General features: G+C 46.3%; 2 protein-coding genes across 2 annotated transcripts; one reads left to right on the forward strand and one right to left on the reverse strand.

Moving 5' to 3' along the window:
* Positions 1–6438: 6438 nt before the first annotated feature.
* Positions 6439–7942, forward strand: LOC309674403 (homeobox protein vent1-like; the record flags this gene model as incomplete). Its single annotated transcript, XM_082486428.1, has 3 exons — positions 6439–6676; positions 6847–7079; positions 7583–7942. 3 exons carry the CDS (start codon positions 6439–6441, stop codon positions 7940–7942), a joined length of 831 nt encoding a protein of 276 aa, XP_082342554.1.
* A 2983-nt stretch (positions 7943–10925) lies between these two features.
* Positions 10926–12866, reverse strand: LOC309674404 (uncharacterized protein; the record flags this gene model as incomplete). Its single annotated transcript, XM_082486429.1, has 3 exons — positions 10926–11297; positions 12021–12232; positions 12512–12866. The coding sequence occupies 3 exons, from the start codon at positions 12864–12866 to the stop codon at positions 10926–10928; spliced, it is 939 nt and encodes a 312-aa protein (XP_082342555.1).
* Positions 12867–16893: the final 4027 nt, after the last annotated feature.

Raw genomic sequence — 16893 nt, forward strand, 5'->3', positions numbered from 1 at the left:
GGCCAGCATCAGCCCGAGGGCCAGCAACCCCGCAGACAACCTCCCGGGCTGCCCCCCGCCCCCTCCCCCCCCCCCCCCCCCGAGCCCCTTCGTTTCTAGCGCTCCCCTTTGTGTCTTTAATGGCATCACAATAGGCATCAGTACCGGAATGCTCTCCGGCAAGACAAAGCCTTGTCTGCAAGTCAGCTACAAATGGAAAAGCCGAGTCGATTAGCTGGGGAGGAGCAGTTTAATGCCTGTGCGGGGAAACTGTTCAAGCCCCCGGCCTGGCGGCTCTCGGGGAAGAGGCTGTGGTAACCTGGAAACTGGGCTCCCCGGGGAGGAAAAGGGGGTGGGAGGGAAAAAATTGCCAGAGCACTAACTTCAAAGCCTCTCTCCCCTGCAGTGTGTGCGCGGAGGGGGAGACACATGATTGAATTAGCACAGCGGTAATGGCAGGGAGCCGTCTGCAGCCCGTGCTCGTTAACGCCTGTCCCAATTTGGCGAGAGCAGCCAACAGGGGACTGGGAATAGGGTCGGGGTTTCCCCCCCCCCCCCCCCGCAGCTCCCAGACACGGTGGAGCCACTCCAGGGACCTCTTTACAAACCAGGTGAAGTTATTCGGCGTTGTGTGCTAATCGGGAGAGATCTCGTCCTGGCAGGCCATTACATCTAATTGCTGCCCATTATCTCTTTCTTTGATACGCAATTAGATGACGATTAACTTGATAAATCCCACAGAAGTGGGGGCGAAAAGAAAGAGGAGAGGTCTCTTGGTCTCGGCTTGTTCCTTATACAGACTTTACTGCTTTTCCTTTAGAGCCGTTTCTTAAACTCTTTAGGCCTCGGTTTAGCGTTATCTTCAGTGGTATTTAGTAGAGAGCTAATCCCGGCAGCTCTTTGGTATTCAGGTAGGTTAAGTGCTTTAATTCATGTTTTAGTGCTTCGTTATTCTGCCTGGGCGATTCTGAACAACTGTGGAGGTGTCACAAGTCCTCCGGCAACGTGGTGGCGGCCGTGTATGGGAATTCAAGTGCTATTTTCTTTCGAGCTAACTTGTATTTAACTTATCTGGGCGCTTTGTCTGTTAGCTGCGCAAAGAACTGAAAGATTTCCCCGATAAACTGTTCTTAATGCAAAGCGCGTGTTTGCTCCCACCGTTGCTGAATAGGAGTATCTGGGCTTGCGGCGTGTGAGCCGGGAGGGAGGAGGGCGCAGCGCTGCCGGCTGAGTCAGTGGCGTTTGTCATTTATTGTGTGTCAGCCCGCATTGTTCCCGCGGGCAAAGGAGCCGCCGGGTGATGGCCCTGTTAGTGTTCACGGGTACTTCAAACAGAAGAGCATCTATTCCCAAACAATCCATCTCGATGATGCCTAATTGACTATCTAATAGCACCTATCAGGACATCAAAGCAGACGCTGAATAACCTAGTTAGCATTTCCAAAGGGGAGCAGCGGAGGGTACAAACAGCGATCAATTGTCGCAGCGGCCGCGGGCCCGGAGCCGCCCCCGCAGCCCGGGGCGGGGAGCGCAGCCCGGGCCCGGCCACCTGCTACGGTCCTGCGTTTTCCGTGGCCCCGGCTGGAGAAGGGCCAGATATCTTGTCTTGCCTACACCTCCAGCAATGTTAACTTCATTCCCAGCAGTAAGCCCTCTGAAGGGCTGCCGCAGACTGTCTCCTAAAAATCTGCAGCAGGGTTTTGGGTTTGGGTGTGTTGTTGGAGTTTGTGGTGGGTTTTTTTTTGGTTTGGGTTTTTTTTGTTGTTGTGTTGGTTTGGTTTGGGGGTTTTTTTGTTGTTGTTGCTGTGTTGGTTTGGTTTTTTTGTTGTTGTTGTTGTTTGGAGGTTTGCTTTTTGTAATTATATGGTTTGGTTTTTTGTGGTGGTTTTTTTTTTTTGTGGGTGGGTGGATTTTTCGTTTGTTTGTTTTTGGGGGGTGGGGGGGTGGCTGTTTTGGGTTTTTTTACCCCCGGGGGTTGAGGTTGCATTGTAGTTGTTCTCACAGCATCCCCTATCATCTCCATTTCTCCAGCTTTGTCAAGAAGACTTTGAAATATCTGGGCTTTTCAGAAAGATACGTGAGATCTGCCTATGATGGAGCCAGTAACTCAGTAGCACAGTAGGTTGTAGGTCTGGTGGCCTAGTACATCAGCTCTTAATCTATCATAAATGCTATGACAATTTGCTCAGTATGCTGTTTTTTCATGGACTACTTCTTACAAACATGGCTAGTAGAAGGACGGTTTGGAACCTGAATATTTGCCCAATTATGCTAGAAGTTATTTGTATTGAGAAGGATTATTCTTCTGTCTTCCAATTTGTGGCCATTTTTTTTTCTTGTGTTGAAGGACTTGGCACACCAACAGCATTCCTGGGGAGTACAAGTACTTTAGGTTCTAGTAAATCTATGAGAGACTTAGATTGGATCACTGGGCCAGCATCGATGGTATGAGTTTCAACAAGGGCAAGTGCCAGGTTCTGCACTTGGGCCACAATAACCCCATGCAGCGCTACAGGCTTGGGGAAGTGTGGCTGGAAAGCTGCCTGGCAGAAAGAGACCTGGGGGTTCTAATTGACAAGTGGCTGAATATGAGCTGGCAGTGTGCCCAGGTGGCCAAGAAAGCCAACGACATCCTGGCTTGTATTAGAAATAATGTGGCCAGCAGACATAGGGAAGTGATTGTGCCCCTGTACTCAGCACTGGTGAGGCCTCGAGTATTGTGTCCAGTTTTGGGCACCTCAATACAAGAGAGATATCGAGGTGCTGGAGCGAGTGCAGAGGAGGGCAATGAAGCTGGTGAAGGGCCTAGCAAACAAATCATATGAAGAGCCGTTGAAGGAGCTGGGACTGTTTGGTTTGAGGAGGAGGAGGCTGAGAGGAGACCTCATCACTCTCTACAACTATTTGAAAGGACACTGTAGAGAGGTTGGTGCTGGTCTCTTCTCACAGGTAATTAATGACAGAACAAGAGGGAATGGCTTCAAGCTCCAACAGGGTAGGTTTAGACTGAACATTAGGAAAGAATTTTTCACAGAAAGAGTGGTCGGGCATTGGAATAGACTGCCCAGGGAGGTGGTTGAGTCACCATCCCTGGATGTGTTTAAGAGACGTTTAGATGTGGTGTTGGGGGATATGGTATAGGGGAGAACTTTGTAGAGTAGGGTAGATGGTTGGACTCGATGATCCCAAGGGTCTCTTCCAACCTAGACAGTTCTATGATTCTAAAGGGTGAGCTTCTTGTAACTGGTGCAAGAAACGTTGCAGCCTAGATAATGGGCTGAACTGTTCCCCCAACAATACCTCCATGCATGTAGAGCTGCTACAGTCCTTCCTGTTCTCATGGGCTTATACTCTGTGTGCGTGCACAAAGCCCCCAAAAGAAATATTCCCATCGTGTACCAGTGAGATAAATCTGCCATTTTTCCCTAGAAGTCTCAAAGAGTTCACATGAAAAGAGCACCTTGTCCTGATGACCTTAGCTGTAATCCTCACATCCTGGCATTAATCACTGCACATAAATTTCAGGGTATCATACTGAGTTACGAGTGCACATAAGTTATCAGTAAACTTCTTGAAGCAAGCGTGTTTCTTATGGTTGTAAAGCTTACATGTAAACGCAGAACAATAAATATTTTGAAATAAGATTTGGAGAATGGGTCCACTACGTTCTTAATCATGTAAGAGAATCTTAATCATGTAAAAAAATAATAATACATATTTCCAAGATTCTACAGCATCCCCAAGTTCTGGGTATACAGAATTCTACAGGAAAATAAATTAATTCCCTTAGTTTCTTTTTGATTGTGATTATGCATCAATTGAATGATACAAAAGAATTGAGAAGTAAATTAGTGTCTCCTTTAAGCGCCATATTACTGCAAGGTGAGGGGAGGATTTAACTGCAGCTCCAGAGCCTCTATCCACCCAGGGTCATCAAAGTTTTCAAGTTTCTCAAGCTGCCACCTCTTTCTGATGGGAGCTGCAACAGCCATATAACACCTCTCATCCCTTCCCCATCTGTTCCAGGATTTTGTGGTCCACAGATGCAGATGTGTTCATCCGGGAGGGGGGGGAATCCTGGTCTTTTTGGGCACAGCACTGAACGGTCATCTCGTGCCTGATTTAATTTTGGCAGTAGGGATGCGGTGTCCTTCACTAGATGGTAGTCCCTGGGTGTCACTCTGTGCCCGGGTAGGGGGGCTGCAGGGCACAGGAGACCCAGGGCTGCCTGGCTTGGCATAGGTTTCATCTGCTGGAGAACTGGTGGGGAGGCCACCCTGGGGGGCGCATGTTGCTTGCTGGGTGGGTTGTGCTCATCTTAGGAGCTCCTGCATCCCAGTGGTTTTCAGGTACTACCTCCAAACTTCTTTTTGGCCAAGCAGTCAGGCTGTGCAGATAGTACGCAATGCATTACAAGGAACAACTCACTGTGGATGAATTTATACATGGTGGAGCCCGAGTCCGCACATGGGGCTATTCAAAAATGGCTGCCCTGAAATAAGATGGAGACAGTGAGTACAGTGCTGTGTTTGCTACAGAAAGAGGGACCATGCGCAGGTGGAATAGTTTGGAAATAGTTATTAAATCCAGAAATTACTAAAATTAATATACAGGCACTTAGCTCTTTTGGGGAGCAGTGAGTGGCCTATCCCTGTTTGACTGAAATGTGTTTAGGAAATGCTATGGGGTTTAAATGTTCCCTGGTATGGTGGCTTTGGTTTGGTCAGTAGCACACACAGGTATGTGTTTCCGACCCATGGAAGGAATGTGGTCTCCAGCTGTGTTCAACTGCCTGAGCATTTGCACTGGCTTATGCATATCAGCCAAAATGACAGACTTGTGCCAACAGCTATGGAACCTGTGTTAGTGGCTGTGCCCAGCACCCCATAAGAAGCAGGCTGATCTCTCTATCAGGGCTCTGCCAAGGCAAATACAGCCTCTCCCATCCCTGCCCTTGGGGGCTGGTGTTGCAAGCAAAGCTCCAGGAGGAATCCAGCTCCTGGCCTCTGTGGGCTTGGTAAGGTGTTTGCATTGGTCTAGTGCCTGGGCTTTATCGCTCCCCTGGGGACAGGGCTGGGATAAGCCTGTGTGCCCCTTGGGGACGGGAGGTGTCGATAACGCACTGTCCATTCTGGTGGCCATAGAGTTACAGTAATGCTTGAAACAATGAAAATGGGTAGCACAAATATGATTTTTCTCCCCTGATTTTTCATTATTAATTGAGGAGTTTTGAGGGGAGTCGGTTTGGTTTGGGTGTTTGACTTTTTTCTTTCTCTAAAAAAAAAAAAAAGAACCCCCCCCAAACAAATGAACAAACAAACAAAAAAACCCCTCAAATCTACTCTTATGTGTGGGAACAGATATTATTGCTCTGTTCTTAGAAACCAGCTCCCACCCCATTAGACCCAGGTTTATGGTGCCCAGTCCTTTCAGTTGTGCATCCTAGAGGGAACCCCGAGGAGCCTAGTGGAAACTGTGTCCTGTCAGTGCATTCACCCAGTTACAGAGCTGGCTATGGCTTCCCCTGGTCTTTAGGAGCGTCGAGGGTTAGAACGTGTGTTACCCAAGTATCGCTACTGCCAGTGGGGTTGTGGTCGGTGCCGTCTTTTTCACTGGAGTGGCTAAAAGCCGGGTGTAAGTTGGACACAAGAAGGGTCCGGAGACGGCTGAACCGTCGGGATGCCCCTTTCCCCAACGAAGCTTTGCTGGGGAGGCGTCTTGGTGTCCTCCCTGCATAACAAGGGCATGGTCCTTCTCGGGAAGCGACGTGTGGATTGGGGATAGTTTGAAGTTGATGAGGTGCGAGCTTTGCTGCTCACTTAGTGCTTTGATGGCTAAACTCTTCGGGAGGTCGGTTGCGTTTTCTGGCTAGACAGACGGCGCCAAGTTCAAGCTGAGAAGGTCCGCGGCCCTTCTAACTCCACAGCCCGGCCGTGGTCCCCGGGGGTGAGGGCTCAGCCCTGGGGATAGGGACTTCTCGATAGCGGCCCCCCACCGCTTTTTCCCAGGGAGGCCGCCCTCCGCAGCTCCCCCGGGTTATGTGCCCGACGGCGGGGCTGGGGGGCCCGCCGGCCTCACGTTATCCCTCGTTCCTGGTTTCGGGTACCTGCGTAATGCGGGACCCCGCGGATGAAAAAAGGGTGGGTAAAACCGCCTTGTTATCGGCGCCGTCGGTATCTTTAAACGCCCCTTTGCGGGGCCGGGCCTGCCCGTGCCCTGCCCTGCGGGGGAGAGGGGCAGGTTTGCACTTCAAGGGGGTCTCCCCGGCCCCGCAGACACGCTGGAGCCAGGGGCTGTAGACATTTGCCATACGTGTGAACTTTCCTCCTCGCTGGCAGCTGTTATCTCTGCTCGATTCCCACTTTGATGTGGGTTCACACTTGCAAACGAGCCCGCCCGGGACCGAAGCGCCCATATAAGAGCGGGCCGAGCCCGGCGGTCGCCCAGCCCCTCTCCGCCATGAGCCAGGCAGAACTCCCTTTGGCAGAGACCAAGCCCCACGGGGTCAGGCCCCACATCTGCTGCGCACCCCCTCCCCGCGCCCCCACCTCTCTCGGTAGCACCCCCCTCCTGGTCAGAGCCGAGCCCCGAAGGCAGGGGCAGCGGCCGAGCCAGCCCGCGGACAACGAGCCCTGCGCGGCGGAGCAGGACCGAGCCAGTCCCCGGGAGCCCACCGACCCGTATCCGTCGGAGCCAGGTGGGTGTAGGAGGGGACAGGGAGGGAGAAAGGGGGAGCAGGAGATGGGGGGCGACAGACGGGACCTCGATTCCCGTCGGTGCAACGGCCCGAGAGGACGAGGGGAGGCGGAGGCACCCCCCAGCCGGGGGAAGAGGCCTTACCGCCGCCCCTTCCCTCCTTCTTCGCAGCCCCCGACGGCGGCTGGCTGAGCGCCGACGAGTCCTCGGGCTACGAGAGCGAGAGCGCCGGCGGGGAGCGCGCCGCGGCGGCGGAAGGGACCCGCGGGCGGCAGCGGCGGGCGCGGACCGCCTTCACTTCGGAGCAGGTCTGCCGGCTGGAGAAGACCTTCCAGCGCCAGAAGTACCTGGGGGCCTCGGAGCGGAGGAAGCTGGCGGCTGCCTTGCAGCTCTCAGAGATGCAGGTGGGTCCCGGAGGAAGCGGATCCTTCCCGCCGCTGCCGGGCAGGGGCAGCCAGGCTCGGCATCCCTGCGCTGAACAGACGTGGCGGCCTTTAGCTGGGTTTAGCAGGGGCTGTGGGAAGGGTAGTGGGATCCCTCGGGGATTAACGATATAACATTCGGGGAACTTACGGGTACTTTCTACCGGGCGGATATCAAAGTTCCTTTATTTCTCAATAATGTAAACTGCTTGTCCTTTACGTACAGCAATCTGCGTAGACCTTGCAAAGCTTATATATGGTCTTATAGACTCAGAGTGGTTAATCTAAACTGCTGAACACGGACACCCCCAGATCCTCTGTCCTCGGTTAACTAGGGCGAAAGCATCAGTCCAACTCTGTCAATTCAAGTGGAGCAAAATGGCAAAGGCAGATGAAAATACAGTTGTTTATAGTCTGCACATTATTTTTAAGCAAAGTTCCTGATTTGTCTCCTTCACCCTCACCCCGTTCTTTTTGTTGCTCAGATCAAGACCTGGTTTCAGAACCGAAGGATGAAGCTGAAGAGGCAGATACAGGACCACCAGCACAGCCTTGTGTCTCCCGCCCCGCTCTACAGCTACCCTGCGGGGACCCCACCAGCCCTGTTTCAGGATGGTCTCCACTACCCCTTTGCTCCACAGCACCAGAGACTGCTGCCTTTTACCCCGGTGCCTGCTGTGCAGTTCAGCTTCTCCTTTCCCAGATATGAGGCATCGCAAAACACCTACCACTTTATGACAAATGAGCTGCCGTACTACCATCAACACTTTCTTCCTCATCCTTCTTTCCATCCGGTTATTCAGAACAAAATGGACAAGCAATGCCACCCTGTATATGCATTATAGGGGGGGAAAGGGGCAGGCAAAGGGGAAAAGTGTTGTATGCTGTAATGTATACTTTTGTGCTCAGAATCTCTTGTCTAATTTGGAAGAGTATGAGTTTATTATTTTAACTTAAATGTCAAAATGAATGATTTTATATTTTTACTAATTGATATTAAAATTTATTGGATGTGATGACACTCTTTTTTTTTTTTTAAATATTGGTAGTCTACTATCTTCATTCAAAAGATAGTAGACTGAAAGGAAGCTGTTGAAAGGGAACCGGAGGAAGAAAAGTGGTAGCAGAAACTTGCTTTTGCTAAATTTCCCATGGTGTAGGGAAAAGATTTTTTTAGTCTGAAGTGAGCTTATTAAAAAAAAATGTTTTTCATTGCACATCCCCAGTTTTCCATAGATATATATAAAAAATAAAATTTGAACAGCAGTATATTTGTCAACCCTATAAAGGTTGTACTTATGCAGTGTAAATAACCATGGTAACCTGAACTCTGGTTTTGGGTAATGGGGAAGGATTTAGATGTGTTAATACATCTTACCTAACTTTCCTATACTCATGCTGAGATATATTCTCTATGACGTTGAGTGTGTTTGGGAGCCTGGACCTTAACAGTTGCATCGCACTGTGCTTTTGGCTAAGTGCATCCTCCAGAGGGAAGGATAAACTGTTGGTGAGTTTCTCTTCTGAATATTAATCAATTTATTGCTTTGCATTTCTAGTCCTATCTTCCACCTGAAAGCACAAGCTGTGATAATCACATATGTTAATGAAGTCAGTGTGTCTTTAGACAGAAATTGAACAGTTCAAGCCATCAGTATGGAATTTTGAAGCTTTATGATTACCAAAACAAATATTTTGTAAAAAAATTTAAAGGCATAATTGTGTTTGGTTTGTAGCCATATCATCTAAAGGGAGGTTTAATCTGCAAATTTGGCCTTTGATTCACCACTAAATGCCCGTGACAATTGCATATTTTGAACGTTTTTTTAGTAAATTGAACCCTTTAGAGGAAACATTTAAAGGGAGTAACTCAAGTTTTTGCTTTAGCAATTCTGAAATTTGTTGGGTTTTCAGTTCTTCCTGGGATGAGTTTTCACCCTCCCTGAAAGAACTTGGTTAACACTTCTTATTTCTCAATCTTTTAGATCTTAATGAAGTTTCTTTAATTCACCTGAAGGGTCTTTTAAATGCATTATAAGTTGATTGCTGCATTGTAGTCTAAATTTTTCCCCTCCAACCCACCGAGCCATCAAGAGTTTCTGTTTAATAGCCTAGGGGCTTCTCACTTGTGAAAGGATGACTTGGAAGGGGAAAAGGGAATTTTAACCAACTATGCTGTTCCTAATCAGGTGCAGTCTTAACTCCAAGAGGATACAGGTTGACAGTGTTGGAAGTAAACTTGCTGGTCGAGGTGTGGAATTACAGGCTGACTGTTCATTGATAGTCATGCTTTATCTTCCCTGTATTGTATACTCGGTGCTCAAAGTGACTGAGAATTGCACGTGTTGTCCCTTCAGCTGCATCTCCTAGCAGTGCTGTCCTGGTGTGGCACTGAAAAGGTGTGTGCTGGGAGAGGGGGAAATTCCTTCAAGTGTCTCCCACTCTCCCCCCAGACAAAAAAGGTAGGGGTGCTGCTTGAGAGGAAGTTCAGAGATAACCTCACTATGGCATGCTCAGGGATTTATTTTTTTCATCAGAGGTTATAATTAGACAAGAGATGAGACACAAGGGGCAGGAATTTGGATGGAATTTTGTTCCCTCCTGTATCTCAATATCCGTGTTGTCTACCAAAGACTGATTTCCACTTCACTCTCTTAGCCCCACACCACAACTGTTTTAGTGGGGGGGGAGAGAGGGGAAGAAGGGAAAGCACAGCACAAAGCTGTTGTAGGCCCCGTTTGTCAGCTTTTTTCTTTTTTTTTTTTTTTTTTTTCCTCCTGAGCAATGTCTACATAGAAGGGAGGGTTTGTTTTTTTTTCTCTTGACAATTGCAAAGTAGTCTAACCATCACCTGGCAAGCAGGTTAGGATGATTGGGGGGGGGGTTAGGGCGAGATGTAATCACTCCTACTGCAATTGCTTTATGCTGATGCAAGATCTTTTGTTTCTCATTATTCCCCCTAGAGGCTCAGCTTTTCCATTTTCATAAAGCTTGCTTTGGGACTTTTAGGAATGGCCCCAAGTGTTCCTGATAGCAAGCCTAACAGAAACCTGCAGTTTAAAATTAATGAGGCTGATGAGTTACAGCTGAAAGTTTAGAAGAACCGAAACATTTTAATTTTGAGTGTCCCAGGAGACCTGAACATGTGAACAACTCCAATGTATTTATCAGCAAATTTAAATTATGTTTGTCAACGGCATCAAAATACATGCTTGCCAATTAATTCCTCACCTCTCTTCAAATGCATAAATGGTATATTCACATCAACAAACAGGGGAGACCACAAATGGTGCAGAACATACAGGTAAAAGACAATACTGGACAACTTGTTCAGTTTTGCTCATAGGGCTGCCACCTTTTGGTACCATTTTCATTTTGCTGAGTTTGCTGCAGTTTACAAATATTTCCATAAGAACACCCACTCAAATAGAATGGCCAAAGTTTTTAACACTGTTGTCTATTACATGATATAATTACTATGTAAATTGAAGTGTAAAGAGTACCCTCCTTTTCGGCGGGGATTACCACATGATTATAGGTTGTTTTCTGAAAACAAACCTTTGGATAGGAATATTTATATAGAAGTTTCAATACAGCATAGTGAAAACTGTAGGAATGAGGGAAGTTTCAAGTCTTCCCCTTCTCCACCCTCAGTATTACTTCTCTAATACAGGCAAATTCTTTTCTCCTTTAACATAAACCCCCAAATAGTATTTAAAAAATTAAAATTGAATCATCAATCTATTTAATATAACAAAATAAGTTAAATAATTACTCTTAGAGATATTTGGCAGTTCTTGTTTAGATTACAGATAGTCTTTGGCATTTTTAACAGGAAGGAAGATAGGGCTGGACCCTCGGTCTTTTATGGTCATCAGTTAGAGTCATTGCTGGAATTACAGACGAGTAACAAGATAATCCTGGGCTGGGAGGCAACAGTAAAGCTGGACTTGGCAAAATTGGTTGAACGGACTGAGCAGGAACAGAAGGCAACAACAAGGCAGGGCTTGGCATAGCTGGGTGAAGGGACACAGTAGAGGTAGAAGAGACACTGATGTCCATTCCCTGAGAATAGCTGGAGGTAGCAATATCTGGGTAACAATGATAAGGCAAAAATAAGCCTGAGAAAAGAGCTTCCACCCTGGCATCTTGAGTCTGGCGTTTAAACTTCATGCGACGATTCTGAAACCAGGTTTTTATCTGAAGATAAGAAAAAAAAAGTCAAGAAACAACCCACTTTTCCCTTTTCCATATAGTAACACATCCTGAAGTCAGACTTACTATCCGAGTAACAGAGTGTATTAACAGTTATAAGATTTAGGGCTAATAACATTGATCTATATTCAGTATAGAGTAATTGTCTGGCGTGAGGGGGAACCAAGCTGTGACAACCCCACGATGCACGGGAAGTCAATTACTCAGAGATCGGATTTGGACCAGGACTGTAACTGAAGACTGGTGCGGTGGGAGTAAAAGCGTAAGGTAGGGCTAGCTTTGCTCCGAGAGACATCCTGCAATTCTAACAAGCGTATACAAAATGCTAAGGAAGAATAAACCTGAAAGCGGAAATTCCAGTGATTGTGCAAGTATTTTTTTATCACCGATGAGCTTTCACCTTTTGAGTTTGTATTCACCATTTCCCATTCCCGCGTTGTCCCTGGTTTAACACACAAGCGCGGCGGACAGCAGAGCTGTGCCAGCAGAGGCAGGGATGTGAGCTCGTTTAAGCTTGTTCTCTGCCAGAGAGATAAGGCTGACAGGCGGCCTGACAGGCGCTGTCCCTGTCCCCGTCCCCGTCCCCGTCCCCCCGATGATCACGGGCTGCCTACCAAGTTCGCCTTGGTAGGGCGGAGGACAGCGAGACCTGTCTCCCCGCTCGGCCGGAGGGCAGAGGCGGGCCCGGGGCGCCGCGGCCGCGCTCACCTGGCTCTGGGAGAGGTTCAGCACGGCGGCCAGGCGCCGCTTCTCGCTGGCGCCGATGTAGCGCTGCTCGCGGAAACTCCGCTCCAGCTCCTGCAGCTGCGCGGCCGAGAACTTGGTGCGGGGCCGCCCGGCCACGGCAGGACCACCGCCGCCCGTCTCCGCGTCGTGCCCGGGGCTGCTGCGGTCCGCGGCCTCCTGGTCCCGGAGCGCGGCTGCGGGGACAGGATGGGGGCGTCAGAGTGGGGCAATACACACACCCCCTTCTTTCCCCCTGTGCGGGCGCCGGGCCGCGCGGGCGGTGACGTAGGCAGCGGCCGCACGTGCGGCTGCTGTCCGCCGACGGGTCTCGCGCGGGGACCGTTAGCCTAACGGCCGCCACCAACGGTCCACGCCGCGCGACCCGCCTGTGAGGAGAGGCGGGACTCACCGAAGCTCTCCCGGTCGCCGGTGCCTCCGGGCGGGGAGCGGGGCCGCCGGGCGGCGGCGGCTACGGGCTGTGCTCCGCCGCGGCTGCTCTGGGCCAACCACTCCACCGAGAAAGGCCCCTTCTCCATCGCTCCCGGCCCCGCCGCTGCTGCCGGCGCTCCCCGCTCTCTGAAGCCGCCTAGGCTCTGGGAGCAAACATTTAAAGCGCCTTCCGCGACGCGGTTTGAAAAGGCCGCAAAGCATCAAATGAGGCCAAGAACAAAGGACCCAATTGAGAGGCGCTTTAATCTCCCCTTTCAGGTGATTGTTACATCCGCCTAATCTCTGAACGAGGTAGTTAGCAGGACTCAAGGCTACCTGACCTGGCGCCAAGTTCAGCTCTGAGTCGTCTCTTGACCACGTAGCTGCTGCTAATTGCATTGCGGCCTGCGCTTTTTAGGCTGCCAAAGCTGGCCTCGACTCTTGAACCACGCCGTGATTTTCAATCTTTATCTCCTGATATGAAGGACAAAGATTCAGAAGGGACTGGTAACAAAAGAGGACATAAAGAGGTCTCTTTTATGAGGCTTAAACCCAAATTTGGAGCCCTTCTTGCCTGTTAGGTGCTTATTAGAAGGCTTGGAAGAATCTTGTTGCCTTTCTACCAGCAAAGGAAAGCAACACGAGGTAGGAACGAGTCCTCGAGCCTGTAGACAGGTAAAAAAATATGGAGAAACACTGGTACTAGTATCTTCCCAATATACCTATGAGTAACACGCTGCTCTTTATCGAGTCAAGGTGGGTAGATATTGTTTGAACAAGGAGTTAGTTGGAAACACAGGGTTAAGTATTTTCCACTACTGTCCATGAGGCAGAGTGCTGCAATTAGGACTCTCATCTTCCTCTGAAGCGTGAGGTACAGTTGTTGACTTCAGTTTATGTAGTATCAGAGATTTAAAGAAGTCTTCAGTGAGAGAAGGTTTGAAACTAGATCACAGTAGCGTTAGCATGGCAATTTATTAGGTCATTTGTAGAAAGTAGGGTGGGAAGTTTTGAGTTATCTAATAGGTAGTAGAATGAATTAATTCTTATGAACTTATTTAAGAAGAAGATTAAGCAATAAGCAGTTATGTTTCAGGAAACTGAACAAGATGAGGAACACTGAGAAAATGACTAATTGGCTTGAATTTATCTGTTCATGTCTTAAAAGACGATCTCCTTTCCCTGCACCCCAAGAAAGAAATGTGTGCATTTCAAAGTAAACAGTTTTGATGTTCTTATAAAGTAGATCAAAGAAAAAGAGTGTAAACTCTGTTCAGAGTGCAAACTCTGTTCAAGGATGAGTCAGATAAGGGTGAGAAAAGAACCACTTTTAGGGCCTGAAGTGGGCCTGGGATGGTGCAGTCCTTATCCTCTGCAAACACAGGCTAACACATTTACAGGTTGTTTCAGTAAACAGTTACTACTGCTTGAGTTTATACAGTCAGAGATAATGAACTCGTTTTCTCACAGAGCTGAACATGTTTGAGACAACATGTTAATTCTTAGACTTCAAAGAAATTCATGTCGCCTTTTATGAACGGTGGTGTATTTGTAGTGAGATGGCAAAAGTCAGATAATGCGACCCTTCTAGCTCTTTTTCCTCTAAGGTATTCTGTATTTTTTCAGGCAGGAATTTTATTTTCTCCCATAAAACATAATGGGATTTACATGCTCTTTGTTAAGTCTGACGAAGCATGACATAAGTGAGAATTTTTTAGATGCTGACTTTGAATATTCTTCGTACATACACATGCAGTTAAAAAATCTTTTGTTCTCCTTGTAATAACACGAAAAATTCTCTTGACTATCCATCTGGGCAGCCTGTTTTTCTGTTTTATCAGCATGAAACTTGCAGGAGCTGATGACACATGCTTAAAATTTAAGAAAGTACTTTGCTTAGCTGGCACTTATGTTTTACTGAAAAGGTTATCTGAATAGACTAAAAGGGATGGCAGTTGCATTGTCTTCATGTGCTTCTGATTCCACCCACAGCGATCTACAGCTTTTAAAAACAATTAAGATGCAAGTTAGAAGTTACATCTTTTCTTTTTAATGAAAAAAAAACGAACACAACAAACCCACAGAGAAATCTGCAGATTCTTTTTCTGCATTTACAAGATGAAATCAATCTTAAAAAAAAACCAAACAAAAAAACCCAACCAAACAAACAAAAAACCACAAAAACCCCAAAAGTAGAAAAATTGTGAGGTCATACACAATTTCTGAAGTGGATCGTTGTAATATATTTAGTGTTACAGGTAGCATCTAATCAGAAGGATCAGTAAGACATAATTCCTTTATTATATTATTGTTTCGAGTTGTTAATTATTGTTGTGCTTATTTTAAGAGATGAACAAATGTTTTTAAGCAACAAAAGGATTGCCACTATGATGCCAGTTTTTTAAATTGTATTTTAGTGTTAATGAAACTTGTGGTTTTGTTTTGTTGTTTTTTTTTTTTTTTAATCCTTCAATCATTGATCATGTTATTATCTGACTAGATTGGAATAATCGATTTTACAGCTTTTAGGAGAAAATCCTTAATTTCAAAAGACACAGGAAGCTCATGTAATATCTTTGTAGTAGAGCAGTCTTTCAGACTCATGCTATGGTGAGGCTGATGAGGCTTCCTTCCTACTTTTTTCAGGACTGAATCACTGGAGACAGTCTTTCTAGAATTTGTCTTTACATTCTCTGAGGTAGTTTGGCTTTGAATTTGTACTTAGGGGGCTAGGAGTAGGGAATTCCATACTGTCCAGCTCTTTCTGAAAAATCCAGTATCTTTTTAAAGGGTGGTGGTAGGGAATCTCCTTTGCTTTATCTGCTGGTGATAAAAACTTTCACAGATTTGTGTCAGAATTGTTCTAAAAATTTTTGCTGCTGAGGATGTTTTTCCATTTAATGCAATCACTTTAAAAACGATACTAATAGTTTAATTTATACTTGTGAACTATACGGTTAGATATACCATTAAGGAGTTCTGCTTCTTGAGTAAAATAAAATGTATTGGCAACAATACTTTTGTGTTGGTATAACTGTTAGCAAAAAAACATGTGCTGATACAAAATGATAGCGGCACTGGTGGCTGACCATGTTTTTAATACTAACCTATTTATTGTAAACAGAAGTACATGATAATGACTAAACTTTCTTGTGTTGGTATGTCACTGCACTATAAAAGATGTATAGTATTCTCCTATGATAGAAATTTAATATACATTTTTGTTTGTGTGATGATGTGTTTTTTTTTTAAAAAAGGCTTTTAGTATTACTTAACGTGAGAGCTCAACAAAACTAAGAGGGAGTGTCCGTGGCTATGAAGCTGATAAACACATGAAAAAATATGTTTGAGGTGAATTACATTTTTTTTTAAATGCTAATGTTCATGAGTTGAGCGTTATTGTGATGATTTACCTAAGATACAGAACATGGCTTGAGGCAAACCCCCCATTTAAAGGACTTTGATGGAGTGATTGTAATGCCATAAGCGACCATCACATGAGAGCAATTACAATTTAGAGGGTAATTGCCGTGTGTTTCAATTGGTGGTTAGCAATTAACAATTGGCAGGTCTTGTGATGAAACATTTATCCCATCTTCCATTGATTATTAGCACTTTCTGTGAATATGTAGACTATAAAAACCATAATGACCAAAACTTTGAATGTAAGTAGTAAGCTAGAGGAGTGTAGTGGAGGTGTACTTGACTCACGTTTTTCTGCTGCTATTTAATGGTAACCTTTCTTGACTGAGATATCACTGAAAATGTTTGGTATCACTTAGAATTGTTTTCTTCGGTCTATTTAAGTCTCTTGTTGAAATAACTTTATGGAGTGTCTTATAGTAATTAATATGTTTTTAGTCATTGCATCAGTTATGAAGATCACTTCCTGTAAAGCAGCAATTAGTCCGTGGTTCTGATTCAAATATGGAAAATATTAACGTATAGAAGCTGAACTAGGATTTGTCAGTATGCTAGCAGTGAAATTATCTAAGCGATGAAAAATACTGGAGACAGGTTAATTCAATCACGTGAACAATTGCTAATTACATTAATCAGATTAAAAATCTTATGTACCACATCCATTTCTTCTACAAAGGGCACACCTAGCTAAGTGAAATATGTTGAGTGGAACTAACAGCTCTCTGCTGTTGAAGGGAGTAGATTCACTCCTCCCTCCCTCTTTCTAGGTGTACTTCCCCACATGCTCTGAGTTTAGGTAACCCTCTGATCTATCAGGGAGTACATTTAGGTTTCTAATCTAGCAGGAAATAAACAGGAAAAAAAGAAAAGCAAATGTATTTTTTAACAGCTATGAGAGCTGAACCCACTCAGTTGGACAAGCTCTATAACTTGTACAGAGGAATACTTGGTGCACAGAAAGGAAGAGGAAGAAGCAGGATGATTCCTTTCAGTAGTGAGTTTT

The sequence above is a fragment of the Vanellus vanellus genome (assembly GCF_965231255.1).
Source record: "Vanellus vanellus genome assembly, chromosome: 7".
Classification (NCBI taxonomy): Eukaryota; Metazoa; Chordata; class Aves; order Charadriiformes; family Charadriidae; genus Vanellus; species Vanellus vanellus.